Consider the following 25,079-nt stretch of genomic DNA (forward strand, 5'->3'; position numbering starts at 1 on the left):
CTGAGCCACATACTGTAAATTCAGCATCACATCACTACACACTCAGCAAAATGGAAAGATATGGCTGGTATGGTCACTCTCATACTAAAATGTTTTTTTTGTTCCTTGCAGTTATGTGAAATGCTGACATGAAAAACTAGCTTGGGCAAAAACGTTTGACATTTTTAATCTTTTGAGGTCAAATGTGTATTTAGTTCAGCAAGCTGACCTCTGAGTCGGTCACTCATACCCACATGATCATATGATATGTGTGTTACATAATAGGAGAGCTTTACAGATGGCTCCAGATCTATTGTTGATTAAAAGCTGCTTACCACTAGGTGGCATGCAAGGCTAACTTAAGGTGTAAAGCAGTGTTGGGTGACAAATAGTAATCATCAACCTTTACTCACCTAGTTTACGATATATCAGGGCTGTCAATCGATCAAAATATTTAATAGTAATTAATCGAAAATTAATCACACATTATTTTATCTATTGAAAATGTACCTTAAAGGGAGATTTGTCAAGTATTTAATACTCTTATCAACATGGGAGTTGGCAAATATGCTTGCTTTATGCAAATGTATGTATTTATTTATTATTGGAAATCAATTAACAAAACAATGACAAATATTGTCCAGAAACCCTCACAGTACTGCATTTAGCATAGAAAATATGCTTAAATCATAACATGGCAAACTGCAGCCCAACAGGCAACAACAGCTGTCAGTGTGTCAGTGTGTTGACTTGACTATGATTTGCCCCAAACTGCATGTGATTATCATAAAGTGGGCATGTCTGTAAAGGGGAGACTCGTGGGTACCCATAGAACCCATTTTCATTCACATATCTTGAGGTCAGAGGTCAAGGGACCCCTTTGAAAATGGCCATGCCAGTTTTCCCAGCCAAAATTTAGCACAAGTTTGGAGCGTTATTTAGCGTCCTTCTCGACAAGATAGTATGACATGGTTATTCATACCAGTATCTTCACTCTGGGCGTTAAAACAAATTTGCTTTAACGTGTTAACTTTGACAGCCCTAAAAATAATAACTAACGTTTCCAACTATTACCCCAAATTCTTCAATATCGCCTCAGCCTTCTTTACTCACCTAGTTTACAGTATACAGAATGTTGATACCATCTCTGTCTCTGTCTGTCTACCACAGGGTGAGATATTCATCCTCGAGTCAGAGGAGGAGCGAGGTGTGACCATTGCTGAAGACAGCAACGACATTTACATCCTGTCAGGGGACCAGCATCCTGACCAGCTCAGTCCCCCCTCCTCGCTGCTCTGCACTGGAGACAACAGCAGTGAGCAGAGCTCCTGGCAGACAGAAAGCTTTCCTGTGTCTCTCGCCGGCCACGAGTCTTGGGCACAGGTTGCTGCGATGGACCCCGAAGACATCAAGAGCCTGGACAGCAACGAGGGCGTAGCTCTGGCCGAGGAGCGCAGCGAAAACAACTCCTCAAACTCTGACATTGTCCACGTCGAGCGCGAAGACGCCGAGCTGCTCGAGGAAGGAGGCGAAATCGGAGCAATAGACGAAAGCATGATGAGCGTTTTGGGCACGGAGAGTGACCTGGCCGCGCTCAGAGAAGAATATAGGGAGCAGACTCCACCTGTTCCAGTGTCAGCTGACGCCGACTCCACGGCCCCGGCCTCCCTGCTTTCATTAGAAGACCCAGTTGTAATAGAGACGCCTGCAAGCTTGTCGGCAGAGCCTCCCCTCGTCTTAGAACCAGAGCTGCCTCCCCTGGTCCCTGAAGCTGCTGCTGAACCAGAACCTGCAGCTCCTTTATCTGTTCCTGCAGTAGAACCGGAGCCTGAGCCAGAACCAGCTGCTGCCACCGCCCCAGTGCCTGCTGAGGTGGCAACCCCATCTCAAGCCAAGGAAACCCCAGCAGAGCCTGAAGCCACCTCAGAACCAGAACAGGAGCCAGAGCCCGTCGCAGTGCCTCCCCAGTCGGAGGAGCCAGAACCAGAGACTGTGGCAGAGCCGGCTGCAGTGGCCCCTATAGAATCCCCAGCTGAGGAGCCTCCAGTGCAGCTGGAGCCAGAATCAGATCTCCCAGAGCTGCTTTATGGAGGCGCTGCACTGGTGGTCCTCGCTGCTGTAATGGCATACGGTGTCATAAGCTACAGGAGGAAGTAAAGAAATCTTTCCCAGGGGAGGAGAATGCAAATTACAATGTTAAGGTAGATATAAATGTATTAGTACACACATGGTGGGACTGTTCTCACGAAGTGTGTTGCATTTATTAAATGAGGCTGCATTTTTTTTTTTTTTATCTATCCTTTTTGAAGGTTTAAAATCTGTGAAAATGCCCCCCAGCAAACCAAAATCTCATCCACGACCTTACTGCTGGGAGTATCTGGCTGCTGCACTGCACCAGGTCAGAAAGGGGAAAACGATGCACTTCACTGTTCTCCTTATGTTCCATGTCTTTCTTCTCTCTTAATTCTTTTGGGTTAACTTGTAATTTTGTGGTGAAATTCCTAAGACTCCTGCCCTTCATCTCTTACAATGGAAAGTTTGTGGATTCTTCTGCTAGTTTTGGTTTCTGTGGTGTCTGTTTTGTACCATTTGAGTCAGAGTAACTTCATGGGAAATTCACTGACGATGCCCACTGCGCTAAAGTAAACCTCAAAGCCCACACTTAGTGTTGTTGCGAGACACACGGTTTTCTAGCTTCCTCTTTTTCTATGCAGCAAAGTGGCATTTATTTATATTTCCCCCACTAACACTAACTGTGATGAGGTATTCCGATTCTTTTCCGATTAACAAACCAAATGTACGATATGGAAAAGAAACCAGTATTATGATTTTACGTGTCAGTTTGAAACTGCTTATGACACAGAACAGGCATACTAGGTTAGATTAATGTTCCATCTTTCCATATTGCACAAAGGATTTGTATTATTTACATGCAGCATATTTTAGTTTTTCTTGTATGAAACATTAAAGATTTTGCCTAAGAATGGATGGAAGTATTTAAATGTGTCCTAAAGTAGAGTACTGCTGCTGCATTTGTAGGAATGATACATCAAGCATGCTGATATACTTAAAATTCTTGAGTCATTCTTTTGCCATCATCCGTATGCAAGTCTGAATAAATACAGCAAGTAACAAGGTATTAATTCTGTGGCAATGGGATTTTCCCACTGTATCCACACAGTATAAAGTGTCATACAGTACTGTTAAAGAGGACCTATTATGCTTTTGTGCTTTTTCCCTTTCCTTTAGTGTGTTTTATAGTTTTCTGTGCATGTAAAAGGTCAGCAAAGTTACGCAGCCCAAAGTCCACACCAAAGGGAGTTACTCTCCCCCACAGAAACAGTGCTCCTGAACTGCCTGAAACACCTTGATTGAAGTCCCGCCTTTTTTTCCGTAATTTGGTGATGTCACCGTGCAACACACTTTGCCTAGCGGCTAGTTTGGCACGCCTTCAAACAAAGCTAGTTCGAGCACAGTTCGAAGAGTTTGGTTCGGTTGACCAATCACAACAGAGTGGGCCAGCTGACCAATCAGAGCAGACTGGGCTTTCCGAAAGGTGGAGGGTGAAAAGAGGTGCTGCAGCACAGCCGGTATGTTTTTTAAACATTAAAGCATGTAAACATGTTCTAGTAGAAACCCCAAATACTAGTATGCACCTGAAAATAAGCATAATAGGTCCTCTTTAAAGATACCCGAGTCCTTGTGTAAACTGTTTGCATTAGTTAAACAGGAACATGTCAGCCACTGCTTATGTTTACCAAGCCAAAGTGAGCAATATTACTCCAGATAAGGAGAGTAGCAGGAACAGCAGTACATAAACTCGGTAATTCCTTTAATGTAAATGGATTTCCTGATTGAATTTACTGGATAGGCTACTCCACCATTTTTTTCTGCATTTTTTCCCAGCTTTACTTTTTTTCTGCCTGGTGTCTTTAGTCATATTTTTGCTGTACCTTTCACTATTACTGCTCCATTGCTTATAATGTACCTGATTCTTGCCACAACTTTCCAATGACAATTGCATCTGTCCAGTTAGGATTTCAACAATCAATACTCCACACCCTCGAGTAGAAAGGCAAAAATGTGTTCTTCAGCGACAATCAAAACAGCATCGACGTGTTTCACATATGCATAGAGAATGCTATTATAAAGATTTGGTTTCAAAGTAACATTCAACCTCTTGTGTTGCTAAGGGAATCTCTGCAGTTACTAGTGAGCAAATATTCCTTATAGGTCTAAAATAGAAACTGAACTGTTATAGTGGAATGTCCCCTGGCCTCCCCCACATTAAGTTTAGACCATATTGTTCTCCTGCCCTTTGATGTCATTGAGTCATTGGTCGTCCTCGGTAATACATGATTAAAAGGTGACAAACTAAGTTTTGTCCTCACTGCTGCCTCACCACTCAAATATTTTCTCTTTGAGAATTTGGGGATATTGTGGTGAGTTTTATCACGATGAGAAATTCATGAATGGGTGTTGAACAGATATTCTTCTTTGACACAGAAAGGATGTTTCCATGTTTGTCAGTCAGTGTTACACATAGTAATACTCATGGACTCTGCCTGCTTTCAAAGGGAAACTGTTAGAAAGTACAGCGAAGGATGGATGGCTTCAAAAGGTTCCAAACATGACACTTTGTACCTTGAGTTTCCTACAATACACTGTTTGAGATGAGAATAATAATAAAAAAAAATATTTGAGAACCTTTTCTGTCGTGGTTTGTTCAAATGCTTAAGTATGTCAATTAAAATGTTGCATTGCCAAAGATCAACACACTAATAAATATAAAATATAATCCCACAATATTTAAGATTGAAATCACAACTCATTCCGGGAAAAACATTTAATCAAATGACACTATATAATAGCCATACATGTATATGACAAACAAAAAATAATCAAATACAAAAATAATCATGTATTTCAAGTATAAAGATAAATTTTTTAAGCAAGAGCACACAGATCACATTAAGTAATGGAATAAATTCAAGTGTCAAACTCAACCTTCTATTTCCCGTTTTCAAAATAAGACTGTCAACTGAAATAATTCATCGTCACTTCCCTTTGTTTGAAAAGTGTTTTTTTTACTGCTGTAGGGTCAACGCAGCTCCTTTCACAGACGACTGGTCATGAGGAGCAGATGCTGGTTTCAGATTGAGCCGTTTCCTGCCGCACGTTTCTCAGTAATTTCCTCTCAGCCCCGCAGCTCTGAAGTCACCTGGCCCTCGCGGGGGTGAGGTACTGCAGCGCGGAGTTGAAGAGGTTTCTCAGCAGCCGAGGGGCCTGCTCGCACACTCCCTTCACCAGGGTGAGGGTGAGCGCCACCATGACTCGCTCCTGGGGTAGATGCTCCAGACCCACACCCTGCCTCATCGCCCTCTCCACCTCCCGGGTGAGGTGGTCTTTCCACTGCTGGAGAGCACAAACGAACAAAAGGGATCAATCACTACATGAAGACAACACTTTAGGTTATTGCAACTGTTATAGGTCATCTTACTTAATTTGTAATCAGTAACAACACAACTGGATGCATCTTCTTACTAGGGCGTGTATAACTTATGTCTATAATCCTTTTAGGTTTTGATTTAGCACTTGTGTCACAAACATCTAGGTGTAAACTGGATACAAAATGGTGTTCAATTCATTAATGCAGAAATCTATACACACACACAAACTTGTTAACTTCTCTTATTTTGCAGTGCTAATAAAACATTTGCAAAAGCGGGCATTGATTTATCTAACAAATAAATAGGTTGGGCTATTAAGGAAATTGGTTACTACAAACCATTTAAACTCTTCAATAATTCTAATTTAATTAGTTTAATCTTGCAAATCTCAGTATATACACATGTACATCGCATAATTTCAGAACTCAAATGTGTAGTTCCTCTAGCAAAAAATATACATCTATTTTATATTCAGTGATGAGCCCTTTTTTCTCCAGTCATTATTTTCTTTGGCTGAAATACATGATTGCTAAGGCTGTGAAAGTTAATGTGATAACGCGTTAACGCAAATTTGTTTTAATGCCACTAATTCCTTTAACGAATTAATGCTTAAACGCAGTTAAATGATGCTCCAAACTTGCACTAAAGTTTGGTGAGGAAAAACTGACACAGCCATTTTCACTGGGTTCCCTTGACCTCTGACCTCAAGATATGTGAATGAAAATGGGTTCTATGTGTACCAACGAGTCTCCCCTTTACAGACTTACACACTTTATGATAATCACATGCAGTTTTGGGCAAAAACAATGCAGGTTTTAGAATGCAGCATAAATGTGTTATTTTCACCTATTCTAAATATGGTGTATTTGAATATTTCTACATACTGGGGTCCCTAAATAGTCTTGGAATTATGCAAATTTGGTATGACTGGAAATGAGCCCTACTGTGTTCAGCAGGTGGGTTTTAAGGCACCTGTGATTTAGGCCATCATGTACTAACTGAATTGATCACAAAACATGTTGTGTCAGTACCCGGTTGGCTTACTGCCTCAGCTAAAAAGTTCTCTTAGTGGAAACCATGGACCAATTTAATAACAGATTAATAATCATCATCATCATTTTACCAAGAAAAGAAAAAAAACCTGGATGCAATGATCTCTGTACACAGCAGTTCGGGGGTTTTCTGCCTCTTGGTAACTTTGCGTTGGATTATAAACTAAGGAGTTTGTCCCATCTATTCCAGACAATGACCATCACAACATCAACATTTACTGTGCTCCGAGCCGACTCACGTCAGATGGGGAGGCTGCTATGTTCCTGCTCAGGTTCCGGGTAGCCTGAGCCACGACGTTCTGTTCCAGCTGGTCTGCAATTTCTCTCAGCCCTTCTGCAATCTGCTGAAAGTCTGCTGCCTCTCCATGGTTCCCTACAGGAAAACAAGATTGTCCAAGCATCAGTAAACTTCAGTGAACATAACGTTTGTTTCTAGATTCAATAGCAATGAAAGTGGAAGAAATATAAGTTTCCATAAACTAACATACAGCAACGAACCTTCATTTAATCTATTTTAATAATCTGGACTTCAATATGACCCATTTTACCTCTGTGGCAGATATAATTTGATAATAGAGGTTTAAAAAGCATACAGTAATCCCAAGGTTAGGGTCCCAGAACCCTAACACTAGCCCCTTAAACCACAACACACATCAGACATCACAATGGTTTTAAGACAAAAAATTATATTTTTATTTTCATAAATAACTGTATTCATTATAATATAAATAAACAATCGGCCCTTGATATTGTTGGCTTAAACGTGTTTAGTCAGTTTCACTACAATTAACACTTTTATTAACAAATTAGTGCAGCCGGGCAGATGAAAAAAGGGTGAGAAAGAGAGATACAGGGTTGGAAAGTGTATTTCTTTCTTTCTTTCTTTATTTGTTAATTTGTTACCTCAATGCAGAAAATGAGGAAGGGCACCCATCAGCGTTTAAAAAAAAAATGTATCATTATTATTATTTTTAGAGGTCGACCAGTGCCCCTCTAGAAGGTGGTGCCCTAGGTGACCGCCTATATGGCCTACGCTTTAAGCCGGGCCTGCAGTCATCAAGTGAGGTGTGTGAAGTATGAGTTTGCTTCAACTGAGTCACTAATTGGATGTAATGGTTTACAGCTTTCACTTCCTGCTTTCACTTTAAGTCACAGGTTGTTTCATTACTATAACTGGAAACAACTTTAACTGTAATAAAGTGGGATAACTTTTACATTACACAAGTAAACAACAGGCGTGTTAAACTAAACAGGTTTGAGTTTGAGTCACCTCATGCTGTTTTTAGAAGGGCATGTTTGCATCTGTTTTGACACATCTAGCATAAAGGGTATACAGTTTGCTTTCAGAAGCATCAGCCACAAACAAGCCTTGGGGGATAACCGTGACGCAACTGATTTGATACCAGAGTTTGTGGTGTGCTAGTATGAAACTGACTCTATAATATACATACACACCAAAAACGTGATATTTTCAGGTGGAATTTCATTCATTCTCACTGTGCAATATCATTTTCCACTTGTGCAATTTTGTTAATAGTCTGTTTATTGTCAATACTGTTCTTATTTTTATACTTCCTTCTATTGAAATAGTTCATATTTTGTTACACTTTGTTTAGCTCTTTTTTTTACTGTGTTAGCATCTTGTTTTTTGCACTATCCCTTTTGCTGCTGTACACTGCACATTTCCCCACTGCGGGACTAATAAAGGAATATCTTATCTTCTCTTATCTTCTCTTATCTTATCTTTTATCACCTGTGTTATGTGGTCTATTACACTGAATCAGCTACTCACCGGGCCACTGCAGCTCCACTGAAGGCTGGAGATCACCTAGAGCAGCTGTGATGCTGCTGGCCAGGTGACCATCAGTCTCAAGGTCTCCGTCTTCCGTAGCGTCTATCCTGGGACCATTGGAGTTGATGTCCCGGGTCAGATGATGGAAGTCCTTGCCCAGAGAGAGCAGCTCCTTCTGGTACTCTGCAGCAGCGCTACAGTCAGCTTGAAGGAAGGCCAACATGACTAGGGCGGCGGTTTGCCCACTGGTCAGATCCCCAAGGTCCTCCATCGAGAATCTCTCTTTAATTTAGACAAGAAACATGAGGGTAAGGTTAGCAATGATGAGGATCTGGCGAAAAGTGATATTTGAGATGGTCCCTTTGGAATATATCACAAATATTCTACATGCCAAAGTACATCAGTTCCACAATATCTGGCAGCCCTATCTGAATTATATGAATTATATAGCCCTATCTGAATTATATGAATTATATAGCCCTATCTGAATTATATGAATTACATAGCCCTATCTGAATTATATGAATTATATAGCCCTATCTGAATTATATGAATTATATAGCCCTATCTGAATTGGACCTGATCTCTCCTCCATTATCTCAGAAGGAGTCTCCTGAACATGAACTCATATATCCTGTGACTTCCTGCACTATGGACTATTTCCTATCACCTCCTATATACATGTTTTGATCTGAGCTGTACCAGTGTTTGTTTGTTTGTTGTTGTTTTTTTGTTTTTTTGTATTCTTATTGTGTTTGTGAAAATAAGAAAACCCAATAAACATATTATAAAAAGAAGCAATGATGAGGAGATCACTTAGATAAGTGATGAAACAAACAAACTCACTTAGTTTAACCCACTCACAAAAGTTACATCACAGAGGAGAGTGAGTAAACTAACGCACTAAGGTTATTTACAACAACTTTATAAACTACAAACCAGAGGAAACATCAGCTAAGCTAAGCTAACGTTAGCTGGAAACAAGCTAAAGCTAACTTAAGTTACCTAGGCTACATGAACTCAGGTTAACTTCAGAGCATCAAGTTAAGCAAAAGTAAAACTGGAGATTGTCGCTGAATTAGTCTGGACAGTTTGGGTAGTTTTACTCACATTTGTTTCTTAATGCCGGTAAATAACAAGTAGCTGTCGGTCAGAGATGCGCCATCGAGCACCGGCAGATGCACAATAAACAACATCAGCGGACTCTGATGCTGTTGTTGTGCAGATATGTGAGTTTAGTGGGAGGACCTTTAAAACCTACTGTGTCTGTCTGCAGCTGCATCCACTTCACGTGACGCCTCCTGCAGGCCACTCTGCTCACATCTGGTTCTTATTGCAGCGCTCAACCACAGACTGGAGCATTTTTAGTTTATCACATTAAATGGTTACATTTTATAATATTTTTAAACTCTATTTATGTGCAGTTGGAACTGGAAAACATGTAGTGATAGACTGTAACAGGTATGATGAAGAAAGAAGGGAATTCATATCAGAACTAATTATTGATCATTTATTTATTCATTATTATCATTATTATCTGTAATATTATTATTATTATTTATTTTTTAAATATTTGTATATATATGTATGTATGTGTGTATATGTATATGTGTATGTATGCATATGTATATGTGTGTGTATATAGGTATGTATATGTGTATATGTATGTATGAATGTATATATATAAGTATATATATATTTTACATTTTTATTTTCATTTTTTTCTCTTCTTCTTATTATTATTATTATTATTATTATTATTTCAGGACTTATTTGCGGATACTGTCCCTGTGTTGTATTCTCTACAATTTGAATTTTATGTATCCATGATTGAGAATCAGTTAGGTCCTTTGTGGCCAGCTGTGGCTGTCTGTGTGTATGTTTTTGTCAGGTATGATAGATTGATGTGTTGTGTCACGGGTGATTGTTGTTCAGGAAAACAAAAATGAACTTTCCCTGTATAGTGACTGTTCTATTGATTATTGACAATTAATAAAAAGACCTTTGAAAGAAATTAGCTAATTAATGAAAAACATAATATTACATTGGAGAATTTACTTGGACAGATAATCATGGAAATTACCCTATTCTCTTCTAACAGGAATAAAATAGAGAATTTAGTTGTTTTTTTCATGCCAATATATCTACTGCTGCTTCACCCTCCAGTCCAGTAGGTGGCGGTAATGCAAGCTAACTAGCCAGACAGTCATCTGCGACATCAAGTGACGCCCCTCTCTGGCCTCATGATGCCTTCAAGAACGGTCGGAAATCAAACTTCATTACTCTGTGAGTCCACTCCACACATAAAACAGAAACTCCACAAAATCAGATAACCACACTGGAGATAAATAAGCAGTTGGAACAGAAAGGAAAAATTAAAATAGTCTTCCTCTAATTGCCAAGGCATAGGAAAGAGTGTCTCCAGTGTGTCTGATTCATCTAGTTACAACAGTTTTTACTTTACTGATAGCTATGTCACTTTGGATAGATGTGACCTACCCAAGAAACACCTAAATCAGTGCAAGTACAATTGAATACAAAGATTAAGCAAATTACAGTATTGCCATAAACAGTGTAATCCCATGACCTGCTCTAACAACATTAGTCACTATTCCACATAACACATTCACACAGTTGGCTGCAGTTCTAGATAAGAGCAACATACCACTGGAAAGTCCCTGTGTGGTTTGTCCCAACAGCCTATTTGAATGTGCTTTTTGGATAACAATGTACATGACAAGAGTTGCTAGAGCTAAATCAGATAAGAAAAAAGGAAATCCATTTGATAAAATGCATAAAATGTTTATTTACAGTTTTTAAAAAGTACATTGGTCTGCAGCGGTTACAGAAAATCACTTTAAAAGTGTTTGAGTCAGTCAGATAAAGTCCTTTAAAACCAATGCGGTCCACAGCTCTGCACCCCTGTGAAGACTCACATAGTATTGTCCATCCAGTTATTTCCATCAAAATCTTTGTTGTATAGGAAATCTTGTCACACTGTCTTCTCCTAGAGACATGCTACATTTTACCACAGCCTAGTTGCAGGAGGAGTCACATGATCAGAGCAAAGGACAGGCATGTGGTCATCACTTCGTCCCATCACACCCCGTAACCTGGGCAACCAAAGCTCATGGATCGTGCCGTCTTCCCACCAACAAGCCTCCTTCCTGCTCTGGGTAGGGACCCCATCTGAGCAAGGGGGTTCAGCCCAGGAAAGAGGTTCTGATTGGGTGACAAAGCTGCCTCACGAGCCTCCTGGAGCTCTCTGTGGAGAAAATGGAAATAAGTGAATTCTTTTAACTGGCATCAGCATGCAAGTACTAATGAATGTATGAATGAAGAAGACAGGGGCCTGAAACCCAGAACTGGGGATAGAGGTTAAATTATCCTTTATTTTTTCCCCTCTTACTTTTCAAGCATGGCTGTCCTGAACTTCTCTACATTGAGCTCTTGGCGTAGCTGAGCGGCCACCCTCCCAGTCCTCTCATCCCTCAAGACTGTGTGCTTGCAAAGCTCCCTGGCAGATGGCCGCTTCGTCAGGTCTGGATCCAGCAACGACTGACACAAATAAAAAAGGTATTTTCAACAAGCTATTCTAGTGACAAGTGCTTTTTGTCACTACATACAAATAGCATTCACACAGGTAGCTGCAAATCTCTTTGAATATTTAAATCTAATATAATTAAACAACTTAAAGCTGCAGTCGGTAACTTTGAGCTAATATGATAAAAACGTATTTTTATAAAACTGTCACTATATCCTGACAGTAATGCAGGAGACAGATAATCTGTGAAAAAAACAATGCTCCTCTGCCTCCTCCTAGTGCTCCTAATGGCATTTGCAAGTTTCCACCGTGCCCGAACAAAAACAACCAATCAGAGCTGAGCTGTCTCTGAGCCAGCACATGCAAACTCCGATCAAACTGTCAAATTATTGTAGTACCGTTTAGCGGTAAAATGAGAAAGTTTGTGACCCGGCTGCCATGTTGAAAACAGTCGAGACAAAACTAAGCACCGCCCACCAGCCGGAGCAAACTTTCTCATTTTACATCTAAACAGTACACTAACATACGTTTCTGAAAACGTTATGCGAGAAATGGCCATTAAAGTAAGAGAAGATTGATTGATTCATATTTGATCAGCGCTGCCTAGTTTGGCAGTTTGATCAGAGTTTGCGAGTTTCGCGAGCAATGATTGACAGATTCCCAGAGACTGCTCGGCACTGATGGTTGTTTTCCTTCGGTGGAATCTTGCCACTGCCATTAGGAACACTAGGACACAGAGGTATATCATTTTTTTTCACAGATTATCTGTCTCATGCACTATTGTCAGGATATAGTCAGTTTTATAAAAATAACTTTATAATATTTGCTCAAAGTTATCGATGTCAGCTTTAACAAGAACAATCAGCCCAGAAATAAGAGCACCTGAAGTAGGCCTCTGAAGGGAGGTGATAGCTCTTTTGGCAGTTTGGGGAGCTGCCCCTCTCTCAGGCTGTGCCACTCTGCTCCATTTTGAGGCAGAGGAGGAGCGCCGGCTGCCAGCAGGACCGTAAGGCCCAGAGCGAAGATGTCTGCCTTGGGCAGGTGGCTGTAATCCTGGGGAGCAGAGAGACGGACAGCTGAAATGAACACTTGAAACAATGCAACTACAGCTTGAACTCTGAATTTTAGATTGTTTTCTTTAAAAGGTATGGTGTGTAGAATTTGGTGGCATCTAGTGGTGTGGTTGCAGTTCGCAACCAACTGAGTACCCCTCCGCTCACTCCGCCCTTTCCAAGACTGTGGTAACGTGAGCCACCGAGTGCAAAACCGTGGTAATGCTGTTTGCCTCGCTCAGAGGCCATCCTCACAATAATAACACTACTTTAGTTGAGCAACTGAAGTCAGGCGGCAGCTGGCGGCACCACGGTTTTGTACTCTGCGTCAGGTTGCCGCAGTTTCACAAGCGTGTCAGAGAATTATGGTGGCCTTCAGGTGATGTAAAAACCCAAAAGGTTCTCTCTATAGCCAATGTTTGGTTTGTCCATTCTGGGCTACTGTAGAAACATGGCAGAGCAACATGGCGGACTCCGTGAAGAGGACCCGCTCCCTATGAAGATATGAAGGGCTCATTCTAAGCTAACGAAACACAATGATTCTTAGTTTTAGCTTATTATACTCTAATGATAGTTGTGAATATTATATTCCATTTCTGCTGATAGATCCCTCGAAATGTTACACACTGTTCCTTTAACCCACAGTGAGGTTCAACCAACTCAGTACCTAAGCCTACTTTTCCTTTAACATTAATTTCTGTGCGACATTTTTACCTCGTGCAGGACCTCACTGGCCAGAAAGCGGCTGTCCCCTTCCTCAACTTGAGGACTGTTGGTTGACGTCACATGACCCAGATCCCCTGCAGAAAACAAGAATCAGACTTGACGGCAAACAAACATTTAAAAAGGTAGAAATGTATCCAATGTTAACTATAATACCAATTTTGTAAATGACTCCTGCTGAAGTGCCTCTGTCATCTTCCTCCTCACTCTCCCCTTCACCTGCTGCACTTGTGCTGGGACGTTGGCAAATGAATATATTACCTACAAAGAGTTGAAACAGGGCAGGTTTTTAGCAGACTTCAGGGTTGGATGGAACAATATAAGAAATGCAGACTGAGAATTGCTCAGTGAGGCTCACTTGGTTTGATGTCCAGGTGTACGAGGCCTGAGCTATGGATGAATTTGAGCCCCATAGACACTTGTAAGAGCAGATCTTTCAACTCGGCCTCTGAAAACAGCTCACCCTGCACCTCCTTCGTCACAATGGCATCACTGAGATTCCCACCTGGCGCCCACACATTAACGGTATCAAACATAATTCAATCTAGTTCACCTGAAGTTATTTCATTTAAATTTGTGCTTTAGGTAGTGAAAGGAGAAACCTACCATCACAGTATTCATTCTGAATAATCATGTGATTGTCTTCTGCCCATGCTGAATAATAGCGGACAACATGTGGGTGGTGCCCAAGAACAGCATGCGCATACACTTCCTTTAGGGCCAGCTGCCTGAGAGGAAATAAGAACATGGTCACAGATATATTTGATCAATTCAGGAACAGAATTCAAAAGTGGCCTGATCCTTCTCTGGCACAGAGCGACATGCTGCTGACTCACTCATCGGCAGAGCCTGCCAGGGGTCGGCGAGAGCGTTTTATGGCGTACAAGCAACCATCCAGCCTCTTCACACACTTGTACACTGCCCCAAACTCCCCCGCGCCAATGCACTCCAGCTCCAGGAACTCACTCTCATAGCGTGACAGCATGAAGGCTTGGACAGCTCGCCTCTGCCAGATAAACAGACGGAGGGCCTTGTGGTAAAAAAACCAAAGACATTTCTAAAGAAGGAACAACACGTCACAGAGTTCAGTTTTGAGTTTGATTACAGCCAGGAGAACCGGGGTGTTTTTCTATGATGCGTCACCAAATATGGTAGCACTTCCGCGAGGAAGAGATTATGACAGATCTTTTTTTTTTTGTTGTTGGAGATTCCTTTGAGAAATCCCGGAAGTAGGACTGGCAGCATGTTATTTTGGACAAAGCAAGAAGTGAGGAGGAGGCAGACGAAGATGACAAAGCATGATGATGAAATCATATCAGGAGCATCTGAGAGGGAGGGTTACATCCACCAGAAAAGCACTGATAAAAATAGTTGTACCTTTGGTGGGAGAAAGGCTTCATCATCCTCCTCAGATGACGTTAGGCTGTGTTTCAACCTGAAAGATAAAAAAAAGGGCCCTTAGACCTTTAGATACTCTGACCAAAACTACATTAGTAAGGGATTAAAAAGTCAGGCCTGTGTGTAAGGGCAAACTGTTTCACCCTCAGTGCGCTGTGTGGGGAATCTACCAACCAATGAAGACATTCAAATGTTTGCTGGTTTAAAAATAGTTCTTACTGTGACACCTACACATCCATGTATTGTGTGATGTTCTAAATTACAGCATAAAGCACCTGTGTCCATAATCCTCATCATCATCACTCCTACAGCGGTTCTTCCACTGCTGCTCGCTGTTCCGGCGGACTTTGTCAGATGTGAAAGGATTCACATTGACACAAGGTGCCTTGATGTGGCTAGCGGCGGCTGAGGCGAAACGCAGGGACCTCGGAGGGCGAACTATCTTAGAGCTGGAGCAAGGCTGGGACGACTTCGATAGTAGGCTCTACAGGGGGGGAAAAAAGAGAGAAATGTAATTCATCCCACTGAAGTTAAACTGGTTTAATATAAGAGACCACATGGGCACAATCAGTCTGAATTACTCCCCACCTTGGGTGTGCTGGGAGAGTCACAGAGCCTCAGTTTCTTCCAGGAAGCGTAAGGTATGGGGCTGGTGCACTGTAAAGGGGAACATAAGGTGTTGCTTCTACTTCGGTGGCGTTGCACCCTGGGTGTCCTGCACGCAGAGCTGCTGGGACTATGGATCCTGGGACTGTGGATCCTGGGACTGTGGATCCCGGGACTGTGGATCCCGGGACTGTGGATCCTGGGACTGTGGATCCTGGAGGTGTAGTCATCAGAGCTGTTGCCACTGCTGCTCCCCTGCTCTCCACAGCTAGAGAAGTCCAGCTGCTGGCTGATCTCTTCAAACAGCATCGCTATGCTTGGGGCCTGAGATTTGGCAAAGGTTTCCCTTAAAATTCCCTTAATCCTGCATTTGCCTGCAAAAATACTGTACCGTATAAATTTGGAATTGATGTTATGCATCAGATCAGTGATTCTCAAAGTGGGGTCCGGGGACCCCCAGGGGTCCGTGGCACTCTGTCAGGGGGTCCGCGAAATAATTGGCTATAAATTATAAAATTGTGCTGTATCATTAAAAAGTACATATCTACAGATGGGGACCATTTGCACAAATAAAACAAGCGTATTGAATCCATTACTCCCAACCACGTTAGCTCTGGGCCAATAGAAACTCTGATATGATTATGACACATCTCGTCAATCTGTCATGAATCAGTTACTTCCCTCAGGGGGCAACGAACTGTTCCTGCTGCTGCTTAGCTTATTAGCCAGCTAACTAGCTGGTGAACATGGAGAAATATTTAAGTCAGTATACATCGTCAAGTGACGCTAAACCCAAACTAGTAGACCAAAATGCATCACGGGTCTTCAGGTGCTAGCAAACAAAGCCATGAAGCTGGCCAAGCTAAAGCAACATCTGATTACAAAGCATCTAGAATGTGCTACAAAGCAAAACAAAAGTGGTATTAACATGATTCAAATTTCAATTCAAATTGAAATGTGTTTGTGTTTATCTCTATCAAACAGTCAAACAATCAAACAATCTGAAGTATTTAGGTTTGAAAAGTTTTGGAATACAAATAGTTCCAATGGCATCTAAGAGTACAAATCGGTGTTACGGTTTTATGAGGTCCTTGGAAAATGTTCTCCCCTTTAAGGGGTCCTTGGCCCAAAACAGTTTGAGAACCCCTGAGTTAGATTATTTGCCCTGCATTTAAGTGGCTTTTGGAAAATAAGAGGAAACAAAACATGTCTGTTGCAAATTATGCTTAATCTCTAAACCAGTAGGCCTACATATATCCAGTATGATACAATGCCACTACTATAAGCTCACTGTTTACTTACACTACCACAACAGAAGTCCTATAATTGAATCATTAAGTCAATAGTACCTTTTACTTTTTTAAGACCAACCAAATCATGTAGGCCAATTGAAAAGCAGCATACTCAGTCATGCTGTGATGTTTGTTACCTGCAGACTTATCTGAAAGCTTAACAGGTGCTTCACATAACGTGTCATTAACGTACACATGAGTATGTCATTTAACTTTGAGTAATAATGTGTGTTTATCATGTACATATACTCACTAAACACGTCGCCTCCGCCACCACGCTTGAATTTCGCGCCCTGTATGCAAATTACTTCCTGTTTAAGCAAACTGTGCCAGCCAGTGATGCCCTATGGGAACACATCCAGCTCTCTGATTGGCTGAACGGTTCATAAACCACACAACCTGACTTTAACAAGTCTGTTAATGGAGTAAACAACTTTATGCAGCGTTGCCATAAAACTATGAAAAAATCTATAAAAAAAATCTATATAATAAAAATATAAAAAATATATATATATAACATATATAAATATAAAAATATATATGATATATATAGATAATGTTGGAAGAAAACTACAAATTCACATTTAAAGTAAAACTAGAAATCATGGCACCTGCACTTTATAATCCATTTATTGTCTATATTTTTATTTTAACGTTTTTATGTTTGCTTTTAATCTTTGCTTTTACTGCCAAGAGCTGCTAATCTGTTTTTCGTTGTTTTCCATGACAATGACAATAAAGTCTCTATTCTATATCTATTCTAGATCAAATTAAAATACAGTGAGGGAATATGTAATAGAGTACAGCTGAATGTCCATATGACTGTTACATAAGAATATTAATTAATATGATGGGGGAAATAAATAGCCCATCATAACCAAAATGAGGTCACTGTATGAAATAGTAATATAGACACGTGGGCGGAAGTGAGCGACGTCATGAAAACAGTGAGGCAGTGAGGCGGAGGAGCAGCAGCCCGTCAGTCAGTGGATGTGACACGCTTACAAATACACAGAAAAGAAGGCAGCGAGCAGCAGGACACCATGATCCGGCTCCTGCAGCGGGTTTAGTGTGCTTAGATTCAACTGGACGGCGGACTTCTTGTGATATTTAGTCTCCTCTGAGTCCTCATCAGCACCAGACAGCACCATGGTGAAGCAGTCGGACCGAGCCCCGCTACTTGACTGGGAGGAGATCCCGCCGCCAGATCCCAACCAGGCGGCCCCAACGCCGCAGCCGCATCCTCAGCAGCCGCGGGGGGAGGAGGACGCGCCGGCGGAGAAACGTTCGCAGCCAGCCGGGCGACGCACACCGACAGGGACCGCCTCGGCTGGCTGCACCGCCACTAACACCATCACTACCAGCCCGATGAGGAGTGTAACAGCTGTTGTTGGCAGCAGGAACGGGAACGGAAGCCCAGGCCGAGCAGATCTCTCCGGTCATGGGTGGGACCGCCCGGAGCCTCTCGGTTCAGACCGTAATGTTCCCTTCTCCGGCCTCTCGGTGAGGGCTCAGTGGGAGGAGAAAGACCAGATCGTGTCTGTGTTTGTGGTTACCTTTGATACAAGATCAGGTACGTTAATCAGATGTAATACGATCATCTGATCTTTTATCTCGTGTTTACCAATTGTGGACTAGATAACTAGATTTCCTTAAGTGATTATCCTATGATGTCTCATCTTGGATGACATTATACTGAGTCATGGGGGGTGAAAGGTGCCCAGGTTGTCAAAGACTTTTAATGACAAGACCCTACTAAATATAGCTTCAACCCACTGTGTTGAAATAACCCTTAATTGTGGTGGGGCATAACCCTTCAAAATAAACTCCTGGTCCGGCTTTCCCAGTTTCTTCAAGCTGACAAACATACTGTAAAGGTCATCATGCAAGAGTTGAGAGAGTCCAAGCTGGTGTAAGAGGGAAACCATCCCATTATTACAGAAAACAAGACCAGGATGTCAGTGCTTCAGCTTCATAGACTGGGAAAAAAAACAGTTTGGAAATATGTGTTTGGTGGATTATTTCTCTGTTGTTACAATGCTAATTGGCATTGTATTTTACATGGTCGGAAAGACTGTTTATTTACCTTCACAATGATGTCCAACTTGTAAGGATCATGCATTTGTGGGATGAGCAGCACAGCTGATTATGTGGGTAGCGCCCAAGAAAAATTTGCCAAAATGCTCTGCCAATGGTAAACAGTGTATTCTCCTGTTGGTATAGACTCTTGTTTTGAGTTGTTTGGTGGATTGGATGATTGAACTCCCATAATCAGCTGTGCTGCTCATCCCACAAATGCATGATTCTTACAAGTTGGACATCATTGTGAAGGTAAATAAACAGGCTTTCCAACGATGTAAAATACAATGCCAATTAGTATTGTAACAACAGAGAAATAATCCACCAAACACAAATTTCCAAACTTTTTTTCCCCAGTTTATATAGAAGGGGTCAGTGTTTAAATAGTTACAGTAGCTGAGTCAGTGCTTTCTTCCTGTCCTTGACCTCTACATGACTGAAATACAGAATTAGAGGAAGTGGGGAGGATGAAAGTAGACAGAATGGGAAGTAGCTTTATGGTTTATTTTGTGTGTGTGTGAATGACAGGGAATATGGTAGAGTGGTGCCTGCCTCACGATATCAACCTGGATGGAGTTGAATTCAAGTCGATTGCCAGCGGTTCCCATCGGATCACCAGCGACTTCATGTAAGTACCCCAACCAATCAAGAAGCATCAAATCCAGTCGGTTAAATGCCAATAAATCTGTCTGGCTCTGTGTTTTACTCCTGATCTTTGTTTTGCTAGATATTTCCGTAAAGGCTGTTACTTCGGCCTGGCCTGTTTCGCCAACATGCCAGTGGAGAGCGAGCTGGAGCGAGGGGCGAGGATGAAGTCTGTGGGAATTCTGTCTCCCTCCTACACTCTGCTTTACCGCTACATGCCCTTCCTGGAGAACCAAGTCAGGTAAGACTCGCTGTGTGTCTTCTTTCCGTCTTTTTTCTTATTTGTATTCTGTTTCCCTATTTATTTCTCCCCCTGACTGTGTTTACAGGCTTCTCTTCATGTGCCAACCTCATGTCCTTGCTTCTTTTGTTTAAATGTTTCTCATCTATTAAACATGAGCCCAGATTCCCCGGTTACAGCTACCGTCACAGGAGCCCATTTACATGCAGTTTTTGTATGAAGTCTAAAGCACGGAAGTGGAAGGAGCCTCGACGGCCTCTCTTCTCTTCAGTGACTCTGCTCTTCTGCATCAGTCCTCTCACGAAAAAGCTTATCTCCTCATTGACTATGTATAAACGCATGACACAGCCACAGTTTCGGCTTACAAATACAAATGGCTCAGGTTACCATTTGTGGAAAGGAGTGTGGTAATCTAGCCTACGGTTTGTGTGTGGTTACTGTGGCTTTTTTTTTTTTTTACAGTCACTCTACTGTAGCAAATAGAAATGTTGCTTTTATGGAATGTACGTGGCCTCAAATGATCCCACAATGTAATTTAAGAACAAGGGATGGTTTACCGACCGAGCACAATCTGTCATCTTGCATTATACTAAATACTGTCTGATACTGAATACGCAATGCCTTTACACAGACTTCCTTTTACAGTGTATAACAAATAGTGCTTGAGTGAAAACTTTCAGAGGCAAGCTACAGTGCTTTAGTAATTGTTTTTAAAGAGGACCTATTGTGCTTTTATGCTTTTTCCCTTCCCTCTAGTGCGTTATATAGTTTATTTGTGCATGTAAAAGGTCTGCAAAGTCACAAAGCCCAAAGTCCACACCAAAGGGAGTTACTCTCCCCCACAGAAACACTGCTCCTGAACTGCCTGAAACGCCTTGCTTGAAGTCCCGTCTTTTCCTCCGTAACGTGGTGATGTCACCAAGTAACACATTTGCATAATGCCTACCTAGCGGCTAGTTTGACACACCCTCAAACAAAACTAGTTAGAGCGGAGCTGGAGCAAAGTCCGAAGAGCTTGGTTCGGTTGACTAATCACAACCGAATGACCAATCAGAGCAGACTTGGCTTTTCGGGGGGGGGGGCTGAAACAGAGCGTTTCAGACAGATGGTGAAAAGAGGTGCTGCGGCACAGAAAAATAAAAAATATAAAGCATTTTTTGAACATTAAATCATGTGAACATGTTCTGGCAGAAACCCCAAATTCAAGTATGAACCTGAAAATAAGCATAACAAGCAGTCCTCTTTAAACCTTTTGGATTACACTGCATGAACTGTGAGCTCTCATGGTCGAGCAACATTGACAGATAATGAATATGCATAATGTGATTTGTTTAAATACACGCAAGCAAGCTTAATCTGCTTGATTATATAAATCTGGAAAAAAAATTGGATGAATTATATCTGACATTATTCTTCTTTCTCTCTTCTCCTCCCCCTTGTAGACACCAGTTGCAGTGTCCGGGCCAGTATTCTCCACTGGAGGCCTTCTACGAGGATAAGAAGGCCGTCCTTCCCCCGACAGGAAATGGTCTGGTTACCGCTTGCCCGACCTGGAGCGTTACCACCATCAACCGCTGTATGCACCCAGAAATGAAGGTGTGAAAGCAGCAGAGCACACTTATTATATCGTTGGTGATGGCAGATTTGCTCAACAACAACAAATCAACATATTTGTCCCTTTTTTTTCTCCCTGCAGATCACCCACCCGGCTGGCTGCATGTCGCAGTTCATCCAGTTTTTCGGGGAGCAGATAATGGTGCTGTGGAAGTTTGCGCTGCTTAGGAAACGCATCCTCATCTTCTCTCCTCCACCTGTAGGCGTGGTCTGCTACAGGGGTGAGAAGCTCAAACACACACTTGCACTGTTTTACTTAACACAAACTGGTCAGGGTGTAATAAATGTATTAAGTGTTGTCTTTTTATTTTCTATTTCCGTGGAGATGCTTTATTCCCTGTGTTCTTGTGCGTTCCCTCAGTGTACTGCTGCTGCTGCCTGGCCAATGTCTCCTTACCTGGAATCGGCGTCTCTGTGCCTGAATTGCGGCCTTTCTTCTACGTCAACATAGCCGACATCGCTGCCCTGGAAACAGAGCTGTCGTACGTTGCCTGTGAGTGAAGCTTTTACTGTATGTAAATGGTTGATTGACCACTATCTGTAATCTATGGAAATGATTCCTTATATATGAGCATGTTTTTTTTTTTTTTTAATAATATTTAAGGCACAACAGAGAAGATTTTTGAGGAGAAGAAGGAGCTGTACGACGTCTACATCGATAACCAGAATGTGAAAACACACCGAAGCCATTTGCAGCCGCTGCTTCGACTGAATGCATCGGATAAGGAGAAGTACAGGAAACTGAGTGAACAGAGGTATTCTACACACTATAAAATACTGTATTTGATCTTTGAATGTGATATATGCATTGATATTTGACAGTTATATATATATATATGTAAAAAGGACATGGACACTCATAAATACCGGCCAGTGAGGAGCAAAATTAGAGAATATGTTTTTTTCAGATATCATAATGATAGATGATGACTTTTTTTCCAGGCAATTGTTGCTGTACTCTCAGGAGGTGGATGGAGACTGCACATCAAATGAAGAGGATCTTTTCATTCTGTGAGTCCTTGACAGGTGTATTGACAGCTGCTTATGTGCTTGAGTCTTAATCACAGGCAGTAGTGCTATTATGTTGGTTTTTATCATTTTAAAAGAACAGTGTGTACCATTTTGGAGAATCTATCGGCAGAAATGGAATATAATATTCATGAGTATGTTTTCATTAGTGTATAATCAACTGAAACTAAGAATCGTGTATTCGTTAGCTTAGAATGAGCCCTTCATATTTACATAGGGAGCAGGTCCTCTTCATGGAGTCCGCCATGTTGCTCTGCCATGTTTCTACAGTAGCACAGAACAAACAAACCAAACACCAGCTTTAGAGAAAGCCTTTCACGTTTTTATATTACCTGGAAGCCACTGTAGTTCTCCGACACGCTTGTGAAACTGCAGTAACGTGAACCGCAGAGTGCAAAACTGTGGTACCACCAGCCACCTCCTAAAGTAGTGTTATCATGGTAAGGATGGCCTCTGAGCGAGGCGAACGGCGTTACCACGGTTTTGCACTTGGTGGCTCACATTCCCTCAGTCTTGGAAAGGGAGGAGTGAGTGGAGGGGTACTCAGTCGGTTGCAATCTGCAACCACATCACTAGATGCCGCCAAATCTTACACACTGTACCTTTAATGTGACACGGAGGACCGTAGCATGATGTACTTGTCTTTTAATCCCGTCCTAGGTTCTTCATGGAGCTGAATAACCGCATCTTCCAGACCCTGTCGGACATAGCAGGGAGCCCCGATCCCACCCTCACCGCAGAGCACGTGAGGGCCATGGGGCTGGATCCCCAGGGCGATCACTCCTTCCTGGTCGACCTGCTGGAAGTGTACGGCATCGACGTCACGCTGGTCATAGACAACCTCTGCTGCACCTGAGCCCCCCCACCCTCCCGCAGCCTGGGAAAGTCTGAACGCCACTGGATATTTGTGCCTTCAAGGCCCTCACACACACACACAAAGACACTGAAGACACTGCCTCCACCCTGGGACTTCCATCTGTCGCCTGCTGTCCCCTCCTGGGTGTCTGTTTTCCCTCTGTGCGTGCCTCATCTGACCTGTGGAGACTGTTTTCCAAACAGCGTGGATGATGAGGACACTTGGTGCACTGGTCCAAAGTGGTTGATAAAAGCCTGCCTAGCAGACAGTACCGCTTGGCAGCTGCGTGGTCTTTGAGCCATTCACATCTTATGTCACTCAGTGCTGTTTGTTGTCAGAAGTACTTGTTTGCTTGTGTGCGCTTGTTTGATTTTGATTCCGGCTGATGTGGCCAGGGCTGAAGCACTGGATAAAAAAGTATGGTCAGGTCTGGTCATCACAGCAGGATGATCGGTCGTTCTCCACTGCACCCTTCACAATGAAGAAGTCATTGAAACACACGCAGTCCTGCAGCTTTGGTGTCCACTTAACGGTTCGGCTGGAGAAAAGACTCACATTCTATGGGGTAGATTTTACTGCTGGAAAATGAATTTGTGTGCTTCAAAAAGATTTTATAGAAGATTCTAGGCGTCATGATGTGCAACAAATTCATCCCGCTGTAATAACATGCTTGGATGACTATGTTTTAGTAAATCGTATGCTTTATTTGCCTTTCAAAAAGGAAGCAATAGGAGTCTGTGTTAGGTTGAATCTGCCTTCTCCATGTACATGTGTTTTTCCAGTTTTTACTATTTCTTTCACAAATGAAAGTGAGCGGCGAGGATGTTTGTTATCCTCTTTTTATAATGGTGATGGTTAGTTATTATGAAGCTGGCTCTCAGAATAAGAAGGGGAAAAGCTGTATGCTCACCTTTTATGCACCTTCAACATGATGTTAATGTGTCTCTGTGTTCGATCACAGCCAAAGTGATGGAGGCGATCTGGAAACCTTTTCGTTGTGTTACATGTTTTATCTTAAGCTGGGGCTCTTGAATTGCCAATGAATGTGACTCTATAACACTAACTTATCATGAATGCTGCACCCTGTCCAACACTGGACTATTTCCTGATGCACACACACAGTGATCATGCTTAACTGTACCTTTTTTATGCTATGTTTATGACTTACAGTCGGAGCCAGCAAGTGGTAATGGAGTGAAGGAGCTTTGTATGTGTGTTGCACTGTATACAGGCCATTATATGTTCTGTGGTGGTGTTGAGCCAAGAGTCCTTGATGGAGCCCTTTTATAGTTTACATGATGATCAGCTTCAAAGAGATCCTCTTAGCTTGTCTGTTCCCCTCACAAAGATCTCTTTGTGTTTTTGGAGATCTGCTGTCACAGTGAGGTCTGGGCAGAACCTCCCCCCACCCCCCCCTCACCCCCTCCCCCCCCCCGCCCCCCTCCCCCCCCCCCCGCCCCCCTTCCCATCTGTTCCAGCTGAGGGTTTCTCTCAGTCTTTTCATCCCAGTCCCATTGAGTGAATCCAGCTCCTGAGATGGGCCAACTGTGTCTTTTGAATGATCCTGGCAGACTGGTTCATTTAATCCATCACGTTGCCAATCAGAGTGATAATTTGTTCCATGTTGGAACACACGAGGCTGATGTCTCGTATAAATTTGGAGTTGGTGGTTTTCAGCCTTCTCTTGCCACCCCCCTCCCTGATGCAAGCTAAAACACCAAGTAATT

The 25,079-nt window shown here is 42.2% G+C and overlaps 4 protein-coding genes across 12 annotated transcripts in view; 2 read left to right on the forward strand and 2 right to left on the reverse strand.

Annotated features, from left to right (window-relative positions):
* Positions 1 to 3,111, forward strand: part of bcl2l13 (BCL2 like 13) — a 20,119-nt gene extending 17,008 nt beyond the window's left edge. For 3 of the 4 annotated variants that reach the window (XM_037768591.1, XM_037768595.1, XM_037768593.1), the window contains exon 7: positions 1,150 to 3,111. In XM_037768591.1, the coding sequence (XP_037624519.1) occupies positions 1,150 to 2,136 (987 nt within the window). In that variant the 3' untranslated portion in view covers positions 2,137 to 3,111. The remainder of the gene's footprint in view (positions 1 to 1,149) is intronic. The other variant, XM_037768592.1, reaches the window with a different exon arrangement.
* A 1,699-nt stretch (positions 3,112 to 4,810) lies between these two features.
* bida (BH3 interacting domain death agonist) lies at positions 4,811 to 9,540 on the reverse strand. Of its 2 annotated transcripts, none has more exons than XM_037768623.1 (4): positions 9,384 to 9,540; positions 8,274 to 8,555; positions 6,721 to 6,854; positions 4,811 to 5,391 (listed from the first exon to the last, which is right to left on the reverse strand). In XM_037768623.1, the coding sequence occupies exons 2-4, from the start codon at positions 8,542 to 8,544 to the stop codon at positions 5,197 to 5,199; spliced, it is 600 nt and encodes a 199-aa protein (XP_037624551.1). In that variant the 5' UTR covers positions 8,545 to 8,555; positions 9,384 to 9,540; the 3' UTR covers positions 4,811 to 5,196. The 2 variants fall into 2 exon arrangements, with proteins under 2 accessions (XP_037624551.1, XP_037624550.1); XM_037768622.1 differs by having other exon boundaries at positions 4,811 to 5,394.
* A 1,514-nt stretch (positions 9,541 to 11,054) lies between these two features.
* Positions 11,055 to 17,285, reverse strand: wee2 (WEE2 oocyte meiosis inhibiting kinase). 5 transcript variants are annotated; one of them, XM_037768586.1, is made up of 12 exons: positions 17,142 to 17,285; positions 15,579 to 15,920; positions 15,266 to 15,474; positions 14,970 to 15,027; positions 14,429 to 14,622; positions 14,199 to 14,320; positions 13,951 to 14,097; positions 13,749 to 13,853; positions 13,584 to 13,669; positions 12,700 to 12,870; positions 11,683 to 11,831; positions 11,055 to 11,538 (listed from the first exon to the last, which is right to left on the reverse strand). In XM_037768586.1, the coding sequence occupies exons 2-12, from the start codon at positions 15,903 to 15,905 to the stop codon at positions 11,373 to 11,375; spliced, it is 1,734 nt and encodes a 577-aa protein (XP_037624514.1). In that variant the 5' UTR covers positions 15,906 to 15,920; positions 17,142 to 17,285; the 3' UTR covers positions 11,055 to 11,372. The 5 variants fall into 5 exon arrangements, with proteins under 5 accessions (XP_037624514.1, XP_037624515.1, XP_037624512.1 ...); XM_037768587.1 differs by having other exon boundaries at positions 15,579 to 15,970; positions 17,142 to 17,235; XM_037768584.1 differs by having other exon boundaries at positions 15,579 to 16,097; positions 17,142 to 17,162.
* Positions 17,286 to 17,747: 462 nt separating this feature from the next.
* Positions 17,748 to 24,542, forward strand: dennd11 (DENN domain containing 11). The gene is made up of 9 exons (XM_037768602.1): positions 17,748 to 18,461; positions 19,496 to 19,595; positions 19,695 to 19,853; positions 21,296 to 21,449; positions 21,550 to 21,688; positions 21,829 to 21,960; positions 22,072 to 22,222; positions 22,410 to 22,478; positions 23,157 to 24,542. Exons 1-9 carry the CDS (start codon positions 18,038 to 18,040, stop codon positions 23,350 to 23,352), a joined length of 1,524 nt encoding a protein of 507 aa, XP_037624530.1. The 5' UTR covers positions 17,748 to 18,037; the 3' UTR covers positions 23,353 to 24,542.
* The last annotated feature ends 537 nt before the right edge of the window (positions 24,543 to 25,079 follow it).

This window comes from Sebastes umbrosus, chromosome 4 (assembly GCF_015220745.1).
Source record: "Sebastes umbrosus isolate fSebUmb1 chromosome 4, fSebUmb1.pri, whole genome shotgun sequence".
Classification (NCBI taxonomy): Eukaryota; Metazoa; Chordata; class Actinopteri; order Perciformes; family Sebastidae; genus Sebastes; species Sebastes umbrosus.

What these genes read in the sequence shown, in the direction of transcription:
- wee2 (XM_037768584.1), bottom strand. Translation starts at nt 16,016, where the DNA reads ATGCATAACATCAATTCCAAATTTATACGGTACAGTATTTTTGCAGGC. An exon ending in GATGAGGATTATGGACACAG is followed by an intron (nt 15,028 to 15,265) that starts GTGCTTTATGCT and finishes TTTATCTTTCAG; the next exon opens with GTTGAAACACAGCCTAACGT. An exon ending in ACACCTGGACATCAAACCAA is followed by an intron (nt 13,854 to 13,950) that starts GTGAGCCTCACT and finishes AACTCTTTGTAG; the next exon opens with GTAATATATTCATTTGCCAA.
- dennd11 (XM_037768602.1), top strand. Translation starts at nt 18,038, where the DNA reads ATGGTGAAGCAGTCGGACCGAGCCCCGCTACTTGACTGGGAGGAGATC. An exon ending in TACCTTTGATACAAGATCAG is followed by an intron (nt 18,462 to 19,495) that starts GTACGTTAATCA and finishes TGTGAATGACAG; the next exon opens with GGAATATGGTAGAGTGGTGC. An exon ending in AGGCGTGGTCTGCTACAGGG is followed by an intron (nt 21,689 to 21,828) that starts GTGAGAAGCTCA and finishes GCGTTCCCTCAG; the next exon opens with TGTACTGCTGCTGCTGCCTG.
- bida (XM_037768622.1), bottom strand. Translation starts at nt 8,544, where the DNA reads ATGGAGGACCTTGGGGATCTGACCAGTGGGCAAACCGCCGCCCTAGTC. An exon ending in AGTGGAGCTGCAGTGGCCCG is followed by an intron (nt 6,855 to 8,273) that starts GTGAGTAGCTGA and finishes GTTTTCCTGTAG; the next exon opens with GGAACCATGGAGAGGCAGCA. An exon ending in TAGCAGCCTCCCCATCTGAC is followed by an intron (nt 5,395 to 6,720) that starts GTGAGTCGGCTC and finishes TGTGCTCTCCAG; the next exon opens with CAGTGGAAAGACCACCTCAC.